The 17,979-nt window shown below is 42.9% G+C and overlaps 1 protein-coding gene across 4 annotated transcripts in view; it reads left to right on the top strand.

The window, feature by feature from the left end:
• ankrd12 (ankyrin repeat domain 12) overlaps positions 1-17,830 on the top strand; it is a 42,427-nt gene extending 24,597 nt beyond the window's left edge. For 2 of the 4 annotated variants that reach the window (XM_067606419.1, XM_067606420.1), the window contains exons 3-13: positions 2,324-2,474; positions 4,373-4,444; positions 4,919-5,059; positions 6,060-6,263; positions 6,483-6,625; positions 7,470-7,617; positions 7,948-12,395; positions 14,026-14,124; positions 14,390-14,533; positions 14,951-15,046; positions 16,470-17,830. In XM_067606419.1, coding sequence (XP_067462520.1) covers positions 2,324-2,474; positions 4,373-4,444; positions 4,919-5,059; positions 6,060-6,263; positions 6,483-6,625; positions 7,470-7,617; positions 7,948-12,395; positions 14,026-14,124; positions 14,390-14,533; positions 14,951-15,046; positions 16,470-16,655 — 5,832 coding nt within the window. In that variant the 3' untranslated portion in view covers positions 16,656-17,830. Of the gene's footprint in view, positions 1-1,920; positions 1,980-2,323; positions 2,475-4,372; positions 4,445-4,918; positions 5,060-6,059; positions 6,264-6,482; positions 6,626-7,469; positions 7,618-7,947; positions 12,396-14,025; positions 14,125-14,389; positions 14,534-14,950; positions 15,047-16,469 lie in introns of all 4 variants that reach the window. The other 2 variants (XM_067606422.1, XM_067606421.1) reach the window with 2 other exon arrangements.
• Positions 17,831-17,979: the final 149 nt, after the last annotated feature.

The following is a 17,979-nucleotide window of genomic DNA, read 5'->3' as shown; positions in this document are numbered from 1 at the left end:
AAATGTATTTTACTGCACCAAAGCGCAGCTCACTAAAGTAATGGTATTGAAAAAAAGCCTTTTTCTGCAGATCAGAGTGCAAGTGCTCGGTTACTGGAATTAGCAGACGTTGTGGTAATCCAGATATTATTGGTTTACTGTTTAGGCCTGTTGCAGCAGGCGATATCACTGATGGCATACGATGCACTGGAGTAATTTCCTCCTCGCTGTCCTGAACATAATTTTTTTTTAGCGTTTACTGATATCCGACTGGATATAACAGAAGGGTCTGTGAAACAAATAGCAGCTGCAAGTGGGAGGGATCATGTGCAACGTCTTCTCATTTGTGAAGTGGGAGTTGTTGTGATTCAGCTTGATTGTGGCCCAGGCTTTGCTCACCAGAAGAAATGGCAACTAACTCCAGAGTTGCAGTACTTGTGTTTAGCATTAGCAGGGCTTTCCACAAGGATACGGAGTAGCCAGCCAGCCAGCCAGCCAGCCAGCCAGCCAGCCAGGGAGGTCTGAGGGCGTTTACCCCGTTCTGATGCCTCTATTCTATCATATACACTGATCTTTGCATATTTTGATGAGTTTGCCTACCTGATTGTAAACATGTAGTGAATTATTGTAAAGAATTAGGCTTCTTGGCCCACACAGTCTGTAAATGGCTATTAATATTTAAAACCACGCCTTTCCTGACTGATGAGAACTTTAGTAATTAAAAATCATTAGACCTTATTTATTGTTTTTTATTTATTTAAAGACACCTTCACTGTAAGGTTTATGTAAACACAATGGTAGTTAATGTGATCATATATATAATACTGCAGGAAGTTCCATTACATGCTTTATTTTTAAAACATGATTTGGGGCATCTGACATTAAAAGGTCAGTGCCAAAAAATACAATAAGCGTTTGAAAGTGTAAAGTTCCAGTGTAAGGCTGAGCTTATATTTTCCTCATATGACACATGCCTGTTACTTTGACAACATTTCCTGTTTTAAAAGTGTGTTTGCAGTGCGTCTTAGAGATGGCTCTGTTGTAAAAAAAACACACTGTAAATAAATAAAGATGATTCATTGATTTGTTCATGTATTAAGCCCATAAACTGTCTGTGTGGTTTTCATGGGAAATGCCACGCTGTCAGTGGACTGTTTAATACTTACTGTGCAATCATCAAGTCGTTGCCACCTGTGTTTCCTGAAGTAGCCCGTCTAATGAGGATGTCCCCTGTCTGTGCAATCAGTGCAGTTCTTCATGTATTTTGTCATCAATTATTTTGCACATATTTTGTCAAAATACACACACACACACATTCGTAGAGAGCATGTGGGGGCTTGTTTCTCTATCATCATGCTCGCATTGTTTTGAAGCAGAGGCTAGTGGTCGTAAATGTACACGCATAGTGAATCACAACTTGTTAATCTAAACTATTTTATTAGGATCAAAAATTAATATAATAAAGTAGCCGGCTGGACTTAGATGAGGTCAGCAGCCGGCGCTCATGGAAAGCTTTGGCATTAAGCCTCCTCCTCTTTATAGACAGGATTGTATTCAGGTAACGGTGGTGACGTATAAAGTCTTGACTGAAGTATCGAGGTACATTTTTAGATCTGCAGAGTCTACTTTAGGCTTGGCAATTTTTGTTTTATGTGTTTTTAAACGCTCAGGATGTTGCTAGCTTTATGTTGTCACAATCGTGTTTATCTCAACATAAAATATGAAAAACTGAGAGTAAAGGAAAGCTCGTCTGCCTCAACGCTTTCAGTTGTAACTGTAAGGAAGCCATTAATAAATCTGTCGACATTTAACAGTGTTCTCTGAGTGCAACATGTGCTAAATTCTCACACTGCAACAAGCATAACACCATTTAAATAGACTTCTTTCTCTTCTGTTTTTTCTTCTGTTCTTTTTTTTTTTATCTTTGTGTGAAAAATATAGTCACTCCTGATCTTTTACTCTTCACTTGTCAAAGACTTCAACTTGGGAATAAGATATTTGTGAGTAATGCTGGCAAACCTGCTGCTTCCAAAAGCCCAAACAATATGTCGCAGAGATACAGCACAGCCTGTAATGTAATCATCTGTACTTTATGTTAGAGTCATGTTTTAGCAAGCCGAGGTCTCACTTGAAATACAACCCGCATGCTAAGCTCAACCCTTTTGTTGTCGAGCTGGTTAACAGAGCTTTTCAAATGAGGCCGCCTTGTTTTTTTTTCACTGTCACGACCGTATTGTTTACATATACAGACGCACGCTTACAAAACTCATAAATATGGCCACACCCTGCTGTGTTTGGCATTCCCAATTTCTTAAATGTTTTATTTTCTCTTCCTCTCTGACAGAGCAAAGATAAGTTGTCCCCTTTCACCAAAACTCCGAAGTTGGACCGGAGTGAATTGCTGGGAAAGGAAGGGAAAGTCAAGTCTTCCATGAAGCGCAAGCTCTCCTTCACTACCAGTCCGCCCCGGACAGAGGAGCGAGACTCAGACACTGGTAAGGACTGTTGCTGCTCCTCCCTGCTCCTCCTCCAGCAGCCATGCTGCTGGCATGCTGCCATGTCCTCACACCGCCCCCTGGTGGCCCGTTGTACGGTTTCTTCTGGGACTGTCTATAGGTCAAACGGTCTTGACTCGTGTGGCATCAGGAACAAAATCTGAACATGTTGATAAAGTTGTGGACTGTTGTGTTTAATAGCAACATATCAGCCAGGATGTTTTTATGAGACTCAAGAAAAAGAGTGAATGGTGATCTATAGATTAGGAAACATCATTCTACATTTTTCTTTTTTGGTTGTTTAGATTTAAATGAAGATAAAAATTTGGGCTCCGAACACTTTTTTTTTTTTTTTTTAACGTAGGCTGCCCGCTAGTTCCTGATGCGTGGTCTTGTATATAGTTAAAGGATAAAGCTTTTTAGCAATATTCTCTATTTTTCTTGTTTGATCTGACAGTTCATTATTGTTAGCAGATCCCATGAAAAGACCAAAACCAACTATGAATTGATGCTACTAAAAAGTGTGAAGCCAAAGCCTGATATAGCTTATTACTCTGTGCCATAGACCTTCATGTTTGTAAAAAAAAACAAAACAACAAAAACCTCTTTACAAAAACACATTTGGTTGCCATACCGGTATACCAGATGACATTTTCCGTCATTATGATACTATAATGTGGTTTATTTCGGGTCTGTCCCACATACACCGTCCTGCTGCTTTAAATACTCATGAGAGCGTTTTGTATTAATCCACCGCGGAAAACAGCCTCCAACAAATGAACAATTTACTCCTGTTTGAGTAACGTCTGCTAAGAACCACAGGGCCCAGCTGTTACTAGGAAGTTACTGAGCCCTTTTTTTTTTTTTTCTTTTTTTTTTTCCGTCAAAGTGAAACAATATGAGCCACCTGTTTACGTCTTGAATATGAGCTGATCTGAGTGCCACAGGGCAGGAAGTCTGAGAATACTGAGACAAGGACGAATGCCTGGCTTTGGTCTTTTTATGGAATTTGTTGAGATTAAAAACAACACGGAAAAACACCAGCCTGCAGTTATAAAACGTGTTATGATAACCGCTGTATTTGAGATTATACAAACTTCTTTGATTAGTCTGTCTCAATGAAGAAGGAGGACAAATCAGGGTCTGTCTCGAACCTTTCTGACAACCTGCAGACTTCTCAGTAACCTTCATTATGTTGAAGATGAAAAGTGTCCAGCTTCTTGTTGGAGACATTGTGAACTAAAGTCTTGATGTTACCTCACAGACTTTTCTTTTTTGCTACCATGAATTTAGTTCACTGTATGTTTACATCAAGATTTGAGAGGTAAAAATAGGTTAGTGTATCATCCAGCCATAATTGCAGTAAACGAAGTACTGTAATGCTTTTCACAGACTGCTTGAGGTCCCCGCAGATTCGCCTTCATCTCCCCTGTAGATCACATCTCGACGTAATGATTTTTTTATTGTGTGGTCCTGCGTCATCCTAACAGACAAGAACCCTCAATTTAAAATTCCCCGAGCATAATCTGTGTCGCACAGGTTATAAAACTAAACTAGCACGGAGGGCAGCTTTGCCTTTTCCGACGGCCGAGCGCCTCTCTGTGTCGAGCGGCCGCAGGAAGAAGGGGAAGCAATGACTCCGCTGACCACCTCGGATCGGATCTTCTCATGTCTCCTGTGTTGCCATGACTCATAATCTGTGCGTGGAGTGCGAGTCTGCCTTTGTGCCTGTCTGTATTTGAGTACTTGTGAGATGAGGAGGGTGTGAGAGAGTGAGCGTTAATGCAGTGCTTTCCCACCCCTCCACCCTCCCCTTGCTCTCCCCCTCCCTCCCTCCTCTCCTCTCCTCTCCTCTCCTCCCCCTCCCCCCTCCCCATCCTCTCTGCTTTGCACTGTAGATGACTCAGACCCAGGCCAGTCGAGTGAGACCTGGGGAGAGAGATTAGTGCCTCCCTGCAGGATATACGCAGGTAATCGCTGCAGCCCGATCCTCAGCCCCTGTGTCCTCTACAAGTCACGTCACCCACTTGCGCTGCCATGCTGCTTTTAAACGCACATACACACATGCACGTGTGTGTGTTATTTATTTATTTATTTATTTTTTCCCCACCCTGCATCTCCCCCTGTTACAGCTCACGCATGTCTTATGTTTTGTAACAACCGACCGACGGAGACGGTGGGGGGGGGGGGGGGGGGGAGGGAGGGCGTGAGGAGTGCCGCTCACACTTGGCTGGCTTAAGAGAATGCTGTCTTTTTTAGGGTCCCCTTTTTAAAAAAAAAAAACAAAAAAACCTCATGCTTGTCATCTGTTTCTCTGCGTTCCCAACAGATACAAGGGGAGGAAGAAAAACGGTGTCACTGTGATGATTTAAATTGCTGTTAGAAAAATAAACCATTTTTTTTTGTGGACTGTTTTTTTTAAATCTTTCTCGGTTTCGTTGCAGATAAAGATGGACCAGACAAGAAGAAGGTGAAAAAGGAGGCTGGGGGCAAGAAGTCCCAGGCTCCCAACCTTTTGTTTGGGTATCCTCTGTCAGAGCGCAAACAGATGGCTCTCCTAATGCAGATGACTGCCAACAGTCCAGGTTTGTGTGCCTGCCCTCTCACCTTAACCACATCCTCAAGATGGCTCAGAGTATATTTACTGTTGGATGACTCATGCTTCTGAGCATTTTGACAAGCATGCTCTCTAATATTTCAAGGTTGTTTGAGTAAAGGGCAAAGTCTAATATTTAATGTAACTGCTCCACTGGAAAGAAAGCACTTCTTTGTTATTTTATGAGATCTTTTCCTGTTGCCATCCAATATGTAACAGAGTAAGTTGGCTGACTTTTTCAGGCTCACAGTAAAACCAGGCTCACTAGTAACTTGCTCGTTAAAGGAATAGTTCAATGTTTTTGAGAAACACACTTAGTTCACTTTTGAGATTTAGATAAGAAGATCGATATCAGTCCGTTCAATATGAAGCTTGTGCCAGCAGCCGGTCAGCTGAGTTTAGCATCAAGACTGTAAACAGGAGGAAATAGTTTCCCTGGCTGTCCGAAGGGAATAACATCCACCTACCAGCACCTCCTAAAGCTCACTAAATAACACTTACATCCTGTGTTTTTAATCTGTATGAAACCAAGGTGTAAAAATAACAATTTGTGCTTTTTATGGGGTTATATGCAGGACTATTTCTTGGATTCGGTGCCTTCCTGGAGTCTTGTAATCATTGTGAGGTTGTGGCAGATTTGTTATCTTTAGACAAAGCCAGGAAGCTGTTTCCAATCTTATGTTAATCCAAGCTCACCAACTTCTGGCTGTAGCTTCATATTTACCTGAGAGACATGAGAGTAATCTCGCCTGACTCAACAAGAAAGCAAATAACTTTAATCTCCCAAAATGTTGAACTATTTCTTTTATACATACCCACTGAAATGCAAAGACAGACACATTGTTAGCATACGCTATCAGGTTCACAGAAAAACAGTCTTCACTTTAGTTGCTCAATCTTGTGCCTTTTTCCAGGTAGTTATATCAAACTGTGGCAGGCTTTTGCTTTAAGCATCAATTAAGTGCTTCTCTCTCTCTGCCTGTAACCAGACTCAACTCCCAGTCACCCCTCACAAACGACCCCCGTGCAAAAGAAAGTCCCCAGTAGCGCCTCGTCTCGACAGAAGGACAAGGTCAACAAGAGGAACGAGCGAGGGGAGACTCCCCTTCACATGGCAGCCATCCGGGGAGACGCCAAGCAAGTTAAAGAGCTCATTAGCCTGGGAGCTGATGTCAACGTCAAAGACTTTGCAGGTACGATGCCCCCGAGAGGAGGTCATTTAACTGCTTTCATCGTGGCTCAATTGTAGCTCTTAATGACATAACAGCTGCTGATTTAAAGGCGATATCTCCATGATGAGATAACAAAAGCACTGTGCAATTACTACATTCCTCTTTATTTGTCCTATTACTGTTGTTAATTGTTTTTTTCTTTGATTGATCTCTCAGCTGTCTCGTTTCTGTCCTCACCAGGTTGGACTCCTCTTCATGAAGCCTGTAATCTCGGTTACTACGATGTGGCCAAAGTCTTAATAGCAGCAGGTGCAGAGGTGAACACGCAGGGTCTGGATGACGACACGCCGCTCCATGATGCTTCCAGCAGCGGGCATAAAGATGTAAGAGCTTAACTTTAAATTTCTTTTGTAGTAATAACGTATGGCATGAAAGTAAATTGCACGTAGAAACTCTGATTAAGGTCTGAAATTGTTACAGAACGGACAAAGAAAAATGACGTCCCAGTGGGTGTATGTCAAAGAATGTTATGTAGACATTTTGGCATTTGATGATAATAATTGTTTTAAAGAATAATCTCGAGCTATAGAGTGATATGGTTTGGATTTACATGTCAGCCATGAGTACTTTACATACTTCACAAAAGACATTTTGCTAAGACCGCCTACCTATTCACCACCTGTAAGTCACCATATTTAGCATAACATTTGATAAATTGTTTATAACACACTATAATGTAGTTATTAGCACATAGAAGTGTTAATTCATGTATTTGTCACCAAATATAACTCCTCATGTGTGCACCTTTTTAAGTGAAGGGTGGTGTATAAACAGACAATGAATGACAAGATAGTAAAACACAGATGTAATCAAATAAAATGTCTTCAATGTAAATGTCCTTTATATCTGCCTACAACTACAGTAGGGTGTTATTAAATGTCTGTATACGGCTTATAAATGCTGAATATGGGGAGTTGTGTCACCAAGATTTACGCATTTACCATCATGACACAATAGTGCAACAATATAAAGCAGTGTCATTGCATTTAAAAAAAAAACTTTGATTGCAGTCGCTCTAAAGAACAATTTCAGATCAATTTTGCTTAGATCTACTAGTCTTTGCTTTTGCCCTGTTTTTACTTTTGATTAAATTTGACTTTTTATAAATGCTTGTACGTTCTACAATTTTTATGTTTGTCTTAAAACTTCTCCTTTTGTTTTATGTAGATTGTGAAACTACTACTACGCCACGGTGGTAATGCCTTCCAGGCCAACAAGCGCGGGGAGCGCCCGGTGGACGTGGCAGACTCTCAGGAGCTCGAACAGCTATTAAAGGGAGAGGTGTCACTGTCAGATCAAGATGACAGCTCTTCAGGTATGCAGAGGATGCTGTAGTGTTTTGGCTGACCTCCCGCTTACATTCACACATTAACATACTAATTTTAATGCAACAGGACGCTTCTGTCCGCTGTTCCACATAGCGTGATGTGCACATGAGTTCTCACTATAGGTGAACCACATGGGGCTTAAAAGCAAATGTCAGCAATGTGTTGAAGGCTTTAGGACTTAAATCATGGAAGCTATAAGTTGTCACACTGTTGGTAGTGTTTATATGCAGCACAGAGCATTTCATAATCATTCCTTCATCTTAAACAACTGTTTTGTATTGTACCATTTTTAAAAATGAATCTTATCTCCTCCACAGAGTCTGAAGACCCACCATCTGTCAATCCATCCAGTGTGGATGACAACATGGAAGACTCTGATACTGAAAAGGATTCAGATGGCAAACCTGCCACGAAATCATCGTCGTCCGTGCCAGGGCTGGATGAGTACGAGTTCAAGGACGAGGAAGAGGAGGAGGATCTCAGTAAAGCCCTGAACGACAGACACATCCTCCGGAGGGAACTGCGACAGAGGGAGAAGGAGGAAAAAGATAGGAATCATGTGGCAGGAAAGCAAAGTGGCAAGGGGGATTCCTCCTCTAAATCCAAAAAGCAAAAGACTCCTCGAGTCCACTGCAGCTCTGATACCTCCAGCGACGAAATGGAGAGCCTTTCAGAGAAAAGGAACTCGCCCACCTGTTCTCAGAGTTCAGAGAGCCTCAAGGCAGACACGAGGTCTAAAAAGGACAATGCTGAGCAAAAGGACAAGGGCAAAGTTAAGAGGAAGAGCAAAAGCCAGAATAAAAACAAGGAAAACCAAGAGGACGGGAAAGAGAATAGCAAAACTTTAGTCCTCTCTCTCGCAACTGTGTCGGAGAGCACAGATAAAGGTCGGGAGGAGGACTCCTTCAAGATGTCTTTTAGTCCTAAAGACGACTCATCCGTCCACCTCTTCCATTTGTCATCCATCAAATCTCCCAAACTGAACCACAGCCTGACAGATAAACAAACACCACTTAAACAGGAAAACACTAAGATGTGTGTTTCCATCAGTGACAGCTCATGTCCGGTGGATGGTGTCAAGTACAACCACTACACAGACGCAGACTACTGCACTGAAGGCTCCAGCACCAAGGGGTGTAAGCACAAGGAGAAGAGCAAACATCAACAGAAAGACTCCAGTGTAGACGGGGACGACGGCCGTTCAAGCCCTTGCAAAGATGGTAACATCGGAAACAGTATAGACAGCACTGAAGGTGCCTTACGGAAGACCGATTTAGACGGCAAAGTAGTAAAGAAGCATAAACTTAAACATAAGGAGAAAGACAAACACAGGAGGGATTATGAGGCAGAGCGGAGCCGCCACAGGCAGAAGGAGGCCAGGAAAGACAGCCACAGGAATTTGGAGTTTGACAGAGAGTTCTGGAAAGAAAATTTTTTCAAAAGTGATGAGACCGATGAACCTCTGCCAGTGAAAAAGGAAGGTGAAGACAACGGCTCAGTTCAGAAGACCTCCGATTCCTCTCCTGTCAAGGATGAGAAAAACACAAAGGAGAAACACTCCAGCAGTAAGGAGAAGAGGCCGAGAGAGGAGCGAGAAAAAGACAAGGCCGTGAAAAAAGAGCGGAAGGAGGCTGCTGGTAAAGAGGAGAAGGTAAAGGATTCGAAGCCAAGTGAGCGTGACGAGAGAGTGGACTGCCACGGCTCAGGGCGGATTCCAGAGGAGCCGCTGCAGAGCAACAGCATGAAAGAAGAGACAGAGGAGAAACCCATAAGTGGGATCACAGCTGATCAAGAACAGCTGGAGCCCTCTGAGAAAGGCTCACGCGAGAAATCTGACAAGAGGCTCCCAGGAAAAGAGAAGGATTCTGAAAAAACAGAGAAAAGGCATCCTGACAAGGAAAAAAAGGTTAAAACGGAGCACTCTGACAAAGCAGAACCGCAGAATTCAGTGGATCGTTGGAAGGAAAAAGAGAGAACAGCCATTTCTTCCCACTCGCCGGGAGATAAAAACTACAAAGAGAATGAAAAACTGAAATCTTTATCCACAACAAAAAAGCATGAGGACAGCAGGAAAAATAAAGATAAGTTAGACAAACGGTCCGACAGAGAGAGGCAGGACAGAGATTATAGTGCTGGGGATCACAGAGAAAAGGATCGCACAAACTCTGATAAGAAAGGAAAACCTCTTGAGAAGACCACAGATCATAGTAAATCTGATCGCTCCAAAGAAAAGGACTGTGACAGGAAAAAGAGAGATAAAATAAAAGATGGGACTCTCTCCTCAAGTTCCAATCTGAAATTACTTTTAGAAGAGAAGAAGAGCTATCTGTCTGAGAGCAGCAAGTCCTTATCTACAAAATCAAAGGAGGAAGTTGTGAGAACACCGGAGAAGGAGCGTGACCGGAGAGACCGGGACAGAGATTCAGATAGACACAAAGACAAGGATAAAGACAGGCACAAAGACCGCTCCCAGCAGGCCAAGATCAGCAAGGCCAAACCCAACGAAACGGATGCAGATAAATCCAAATCAAAAGCCTCCCCTGCAACACGAGACACCAAGCCCAAAGAAAAAAGGCTTGTGAACGATGACTTGATGCAGACCAGCTTTGAGCGCATGCTCAGCCTGAAAGACCAGGAAATCGAGCAGTGGCATCGGAAACACCTCGAGAAAATCAAACAAAAAGAGCGAGAACGGCTTAAACAGCGACCTCTGGCGGACCCGGGGAAATCCAAGCCTAAAGACAGAACAAAGGCTGAACCATGCTTAAGCAAAGACCTCATGCGCTCGAAAAGCTCCGAAGCCTCTGATACCCATAGCAGAGAGAAACCCCTGAAGGACGGCACTAGCCCCAGAACAATGTCCCTGGACGGAAAGAGCCTGCCCTCTATCAGCGCAAAGGTCATGTCAGCCGTGGAAAACTGTCTGACCAGATCACCCCGGCCAGAGAGCGAACGCTGCGGCCTCATGTCCAGGTCAGTGTCCTTGGTTTCTGTCGCTAGCTCTGAGGATTCGTGTCAGGCCACAACATTAACACCCAGACACGTCGAGTACGACTCTGACATGAACCTGGAAGCCTCAGACTCGCAGCCCGCATTCCTCCAGTCTTCCCTCGTCATCCAAGCCACCAGATCGCCGTCTGTGCACGATAAAGATTGCAACAGTCTTCCAGATGTGCAGCAAACGAATCGGACGCTGCTGTCAGGCAGACATGAATCTCCGTACCTCAGGGCCATTCTGGACGAGGACGCCAACTCGTCGACTGAAGGTAAAGCTGTGGAAAATCTGCCAAAAACCAACCCGACTACGACCGCGGGAGAGGAGCTGAGAACGAGAGAGACCTCAGCAGAAACAGAAGAGAACCTCAGTGGTCAACAATATACGAATTCAGTTGCTGATTCAGTCGCGGAGAAAGAAGGGAGCACTCCTGGCTGCTTGACACCACAAATGCTAAACAAAGATCCTCCAAGTAAAAACCTCACGCTTCCACAGTCCAGCCTCTCACAATGTAGTGGTCCTCAACCTGGGTCGACAGAGCCGAAAGCTCCTCCCTCCTCTGAGCCTCCTGTTGTGAAGGAAGTCCAATGTCCTGAGAATACGAATTCACAGGCAGAATGTCCCAACAAGGACTCCGATCTACCGTCAACGCCTACAGCTTCTCTATCTGCTGAGCCGTCGGCGCTTACAAACACAAAAACCCTCCAGCAGAAGGAACCTCTCCCATCCCCTGCTGTGGAGAACTTGCAGCAGACGGAGTCGGGTACAGCACAGGTTTCTGACCATAAAGAGAAACTTGTGGAGAATGCTGATGGAGCAGAACAAGAAAGCATGGAAAACGTCTCAGAAAGCTTGAGAACAGAGGAGATGGAAAGTCCTGTACCGTCCACCAGCGCACACATTCCCAGCTCCGCTGCAGTGGAGTCCTTGCCAGGCTGTAGCAAACCAAGCACCGAGTCCAAATGTTCTCAAGAAGATACGGATGTAAACAACTATGACTGCAAGAAATCAAAACCCTCTAGTGACACCGCCAGCCCGTCTCTTGATGCTCAGATGGAGAAAATGGACAGCGTGCCCTGTGCGAGCCCCGAGCATAAAGCTGAAGAGACGTCTGATGTCCCACAAACCTCTGAGAACAACAGTGTTGCTGCTGTTTCTGTTACAACAGAGAGTTCCTCAGCTGAAAGCAGCCTGGGCGCGGAGAGCTCCTCCGAATCCAAATCAGAGTCCAACTCGGAGCCGATGGAGGTGACTCCCGCTGACGAGAAACCGGAGTCGTCTTCTTCGAGCGGAGAGGAGCAGAGTCTGAGCTTCGTCCAGCCGCCGCCACAGACCGACCTGAGCAGCAACGCCTCGGGGAGCTCCTCTCCACAATCCGCAGACCAGGAATCCGATTCCTCAGGCACCAAGATCAAGGTTCGCTCCACAGACGAGGACATGGACATCCACGTGCCCCACCCGCGCAAGAGGAAGATGCCGAAGGTGTCGAGCTCCCAGGCGTGCTCCACTACTCAACAGGATAAGGAGCGGGGCCAGCAGTCTCTAGCGGCTATAGTGGACTCTGTAAAGCTGGAGGAGATAGAGCCCTACCAGACGGAGAGGGCTAACCCGTACTACGAGTTCCTGCACATCAGGAAGAAGATCGAGGAGAAGCGCAAAGTGTTGTGCAGCGTCACGCCCCAGCCACCGCAGTATTATGACGAATACGTGACCTTCAACGGATCCTACCTGTTAGATGGGAACCCGCTCAGCAAGCTCTGTATTCCAACAGTGAGTTTCTCATCATTTCCTTTTTGTATCTTGGTTAATAAGTGTTAAGAAAATCCTGCAGTGATGTGAAGAAACACTCATTATCCTGCAGTCTGTAGTAGGATTGAAGGTTTCCTATGATGTAAAAATGATTAATTCCTGTGAATGTCTCTTTTCCAGGAATCTCTTGCTTGATTTCTTTACTTTCTTAAAACAGAACTCCAGATATTTAATCATGAAATTATGTTTATTCAATTTATTTTACACTTTTATTAGAATATTTTTAGTAGAGCAACAATTCCTCTTACAGTACACCATCTTTGACTTGGAAAAAAAAAACACAATACAGACAACAGAGAGTCATACGATCCTGTTTTTCAGCAAATCCTTTTTCAGTTTTATGTCCTGGTGGTTATATGGGATCACATGAGTATCTTTATAGAGCTGATCTGAGGTTTTTACTGCTCGCAGTGATTTTTGTCAGTTGTAACTTTTAAAGCGATTTTCTTCATTCGATGCTCCACCTGTTGAGGAAGGAAGGAGGTCTTCATGTCCGATTAAGGCCCTTTTTTTTTTAAAACATCTACATAGTTTCATTCCACTTCATTCACTTAATCTAAGTAATACTCTATTGGCCTAAATATGAGATGACCCTGATTTTATAAGACGACTCCCCTCTTTCAGCACCTGTTTTTGGAAAAAGACTTTTTGCAGATACATCCCAGTATAGTCACATACTCGCTCTCTCTCCTGTCAGGCTCTCGGAAACAAAATTATTTTCAGACTGTTTGTCTTTTTGAGCTCCTCATCATCTGTGACTGCAGTAATTGGCAAGCACGACAGATTCGGTCCTCGCCGTGTTTCTGCAGTAAAGACGTCAGAAGACACTTTGGACTCGTCGTTTTTCACTCGTCGTGAATTTATTTCAGCTGCGGTCGAAACACGTGTTTGCACGAGCTCTCAGAAGCTCCTGCAGGTCAAACACTTTTAGAGGCGACTTATGCCAACAGACACACTATAAACAGACTTTAAGACACTCGCTAGCCTAGTAACATTAAGGTTACAAACAACCCATAATGCAACACTCCCTTCCCTGCAGGACGGTGCTTTCTCCATTCAAAAAGATTATATAATGATGACAACCCTCACTTCAGGCCAATATGGTATTTTGCCTCCCAGCTCAACTGTAAACTGTCATTTTTAGCATGAAAAATCAAGTTTGGCAAAACTTCACATGAAATATCAGATTCTCAATTCCCAGTTTTCAACCTTAGTTTGTAGATATTTGGATATTTTTGTTGTTTTCTCTCTGTACTCAAGGATATTAGGCTCCAAAGGAAAGTTTAAATTACTGACTTTAAGGTGAAAGTGTTGAAGATTAAGTTTTTTATCACAGCTGATTGTATTTCCCGGCTCTCAATTCTCAACCTCCATTTTAAGCCTCTCTGAGTCTCATAAGCAGGTCAGGAATCGATCACGTTAGGACGGCTAAAAATAGCTTTAAGTAAATTTTCAGTCATAGCAAAAGAAAACCAAATCGACAGTAAAAATACTTTGCTGGAACCGTCAAACCTGCATGATGGCTCCTCCAGACATCAGGCTGCAGCGTCGTTAAGTGTTTTTTGAACCTTCTCCATCTCCTCTCTGACAGATAACTCCACCTCCGTCATTACCCGAGCAGCTGAAGGAGATGTTCAAACAGCAAGAGGTCGTCCGTATGAAACTACGACTACAACACAGCATTGAAAGGGTTCGTACTTTTACTCTTGGGACTTTGTGTTTTTTAATTATCTGTCATGTTTAGGTTTTGGTTGAGTACCTTTTTGTTTTTAGACGTTTTTAGTGCTGCTTGTTGAAGCTCAAATGGAACAAATTGTAAAAATACCTGAATCTCTGGTGTTCTGCCACCTTTATGACGACATCGAAGGGACATCAGTGCTTAAAATACACGCTGCAGATGTTCAGATTGGACTCAAAATGTTGATTGGAGCCGTTTTTCTTTCTTTCCCCGCCAGGAAAAGCTGATTGTTTCGAATGAGCAGGAAGTCTTACGAGTCCATTATCGGGCGGCAAGAACACTAGCCAATCAGACTCTGCCTTTCAGTGCCTGTACGGTTTTATTGGATGCTGAAGTGTACAACATGCCTCAAGACGTCCAGGTGAGTGTCACGGAGTCAACAGTCACATGTCACACTATAAACCTGTTTACCTCAGTGCCTTTTCAGTTGTTCATTGTGTCAGTTATCGATTCATTGTTTAAGTCATTTTCCAGCAAAAAATTTACATTTTTTACTAGTTTAATCTTTTCAGTTTTGAGGGTTTTCTGCTTTATTTTTCTTATGTTACAATAAACTGTGAACATTTTGGTTTTTCTACTGATGGATGGACAATACAAGCCACCGTTTTCTAATTCGTTATAGATTCATCATGAAAATACTCGACAGAATAATTGACACTGAAAATAATCGTTAGTCGCAGCTCTAGTAGAAATAACGTGTTTGACTGTTTGTTTCCAGTCATTTACTTAATGATGATTTTATTTAAATGTGTATAAATACTGTGTGTTTGTTTCACAGAGTGACGACGGCAAAACATCAGTCAGAGACCGATTCAACGCCAGACAGTTTATGTCGTGGTTACAGGATGTTGATGACAAGTTTGATAAATTGAAGGTAAAATCACTGATTTTTTTTTTTATTTTTTATTCTGGTCTGACTGGAATCCACTGTGTGTCTCGTAAAGAACGTACAATAACATGTTTTTATATGAAATCCTGTAGTTTTTGTTTGTTTTTTTTCTGTGTGTGTGTGTGTTGGAAAGAATTTACTATTTTTAGTGATTACGTCATGTTTATTTGTGGTTATTCATCCCTCAAAACTCAAGTTTCCTTTTCCTGAAACACCAAGGTTGCATCCCAGCGACTAAATTAGATTAACGCACGCTCAATTCTGTGTCTGTGATCCAGCGTGCCGGCTTTTTAATCAGTCTGTAACATGACGTGTTATCCAGTCAGAAAGTCACTGAACAGATCAACTTAGCCAAACTCCCTCTAAGGTTCCTACTCAAGTTGAGATGTTTACTTGAACCTTTTATAGCCTGACACTGAGTCTACTTGTTAGTCAGTTAACAGATTATTTCTTTCCACTCGTGGCGTCTCATCGCCAGTTTAAAAAAAATATATATATGAAAATGTGCTGCCTTCTCCTGAGCAAAGACTGGTTGAAGAATATAATCAGCTCAATGCTCCTCATGAATATTGTTACAAGTCGCTGTTATATTTTATATAACAACAAATCACAGATGCGTCTGTACATGAACTCAACCGTACAAATGTACTGACTGCAGCAGAAGGGAACGCCTGACAATTATGGATTCATTCAGGCAGAGAAAGATTTGGACGACAGACAAGATCAACCAAAAGTGCACATGTACTGTATACACACAGGAACTCGTTAAATAAAGGAGTATAACCGACATTTTAGCTTTTTTTACAGAGGCTGTTTCGACAACAATACTAACTGAAAACAAAATTCTTGGAGGGGGGAGGAGAGGAAAAAAAAAAAAAACATGCCATGAATATCTTCTGTGTGCCTGTAGCTTCTGGCAGGGTTAGTTGTTTTATTCCCTCTGGAGCCACTCGTGCTAAATATGTAAACACTGCAGTCTGGAGATGAGCGTCGACCAAATACCACAGATTTATTGAGTCCAATTATATCACATTATGGTTGTTGTTATGTGAGATTGGTCGTTTCTTTTAGCAGAATTTGTGAGAAACATGAAGCGAGGAACGTTTGATAAGATTTTGTTGGGTGGTCTCAATCTAACGAGACCCTTCTGACTCTTCTCATCTACGACTATGAAGGAAATTATGTAAAGTCTGAGTTTTAACGGTGTGTTTGCAGGATAAAGAGATCAGTTAAAAGCAGATTTTGTTCTCTAAGTGTCTCCTAGGTTTTGGCTTGTTAGCTTTGGTACATTTTTGTCTTTTTTTTTGGTCCATGTCTTCCTTGTGGGGGGGAAAAAAAGGGGCATTCTTGATCTAAATGAGAACATCTTTTTGGATGAAGTAACGACGTGCCTTTTTCCCCTCCACAGACATGCCTTCTGATGAGGCAGCAGCACGAGGCGGCGGCTCTCAACGCCGTGCAGCGACTGGAGTGGCAGCTCAAACTGCAGGAGCTGGACCCGGCCACCTACAAGTCCACCAGCATCTTCGAGATCCCCGAGTTCTACATCCCGCTCGTGGAGGTCAACGACGACTTTGACCTCACCCCTATATGAGAGCCGTAGGGACAGACGTGCTTCGCCACCACAGCGGCTAAACGGGACACGAGAAGCAGCCCCATCACCCCCACCCCACCCCACCACCCCCCACCCCCTCCCCGCACATTCGAGGAAAAGGAAATGTGAAGCACTTAGAATGTGGCGGCAATATACAAAAGAGCACTTAGAAACGGGACTCGAGAGCTCAGTCCAAACAGGCGCGCCCAACACGAGGACTTGTCTGTGTACTCAGACCTGTGTGTGGGGCAGGGGGGGGTGGGGGGGGAGGTAGGGGAGGAAGAGGAGGGAGGATAGGGGGTCCAGGCCACAAATGAAGCCCAGGAAGCGGAGACCAAAAGCCGGGGTCGGGCAGTGCAGGAAAGCTGCAAAGTGTGGACGACGAAACCACCTGCTTACTGCTCCTCATCAAGCAGGGTCACACAACTGAAAGATTTCAATTGTTTTCAAAGTGCGTGTTCATACATTGTGTACAGACTGTGCTCTTAATTTTTTTAACTTATTTTATACATAAAAAAAATTGTGCATTTGTAAATAGCCATGTAATTATTGTTTTAAACTTGTAAAAACAAAAAATAATAGATATTTTGATTGTAAACTCGTTCTGTCTCATGTTTTAATGGACCAAAGTTGGTTTTTATATCGAGTGTCCTCTTCGTCCGTGATGTTCTCGTTGTTGTTGGCTTAAAAATCTTAAGCATGTGTTGGCTTTTGTTGTGTTTTTTGTTTTTACTGTTTTTTCTTCCTTCCTCATCTGGAGTTCCACGCCACAGCTGGTGTTTTTTGACTTTTGGCAATTAAATGCTGTGCATGCGTTGCGTTGTTTGTACTTTTTTCCTAAAAAGCTGTACTGTGGACTTAATTGTGAGGTTTACTGAAGTGTTCCAGCTATTTTTGCGCCATTGTGTTCTGTCCTTATTGCGGCCTCACTCCTCATGTGTTGTCCATTGTGTCTTGCGCACATTAAAGTCTGTTGTGGCTTCCAAGGAGAAAAAAAAAAACAACAACATACTTTTACAGTTTCAATGTGAGATCACAACAAAACCTATTTTTTCAACATAATGCCTTTTTGAACGATAGTTCTAAAAAATGTCTATTTTAATATTTACTTGTTACATGACTTGTACATATTTGTAATATATAATTGAATAAATTTTATTTGTTGTGAAATTAAACTGGGTTTTGATGTGATTAATCTTAATTCAGCATAAGAAATTAGTGATAAAATGATTTGTTGATGAATCTATTAGTCGATCAACAGAAAATGAACTGGCTGAGTTGGATTATTGATATAAATTTGTTGATCTAGTAATAATATCAAACA

This window comes from Thunnus thynnus, chromosome 12 (assembly GCF_963924715.1).
Source record: "Thunnus thynnus chromosome 12, fThuThy2.1, whole genome shotgun sequence".
In the NCBI taxonomy this organism is placed as follows: Eukaryota; Metazoa; Chordata; class Actinopteri; order Scombriformes; family Scombridae; genus Thunnus; species Thunnus thynnus.
Note: the sequence above shows the minus strand (reverse complement) of the source record. Positions and strands in the feature narration are given on the sequence as shown.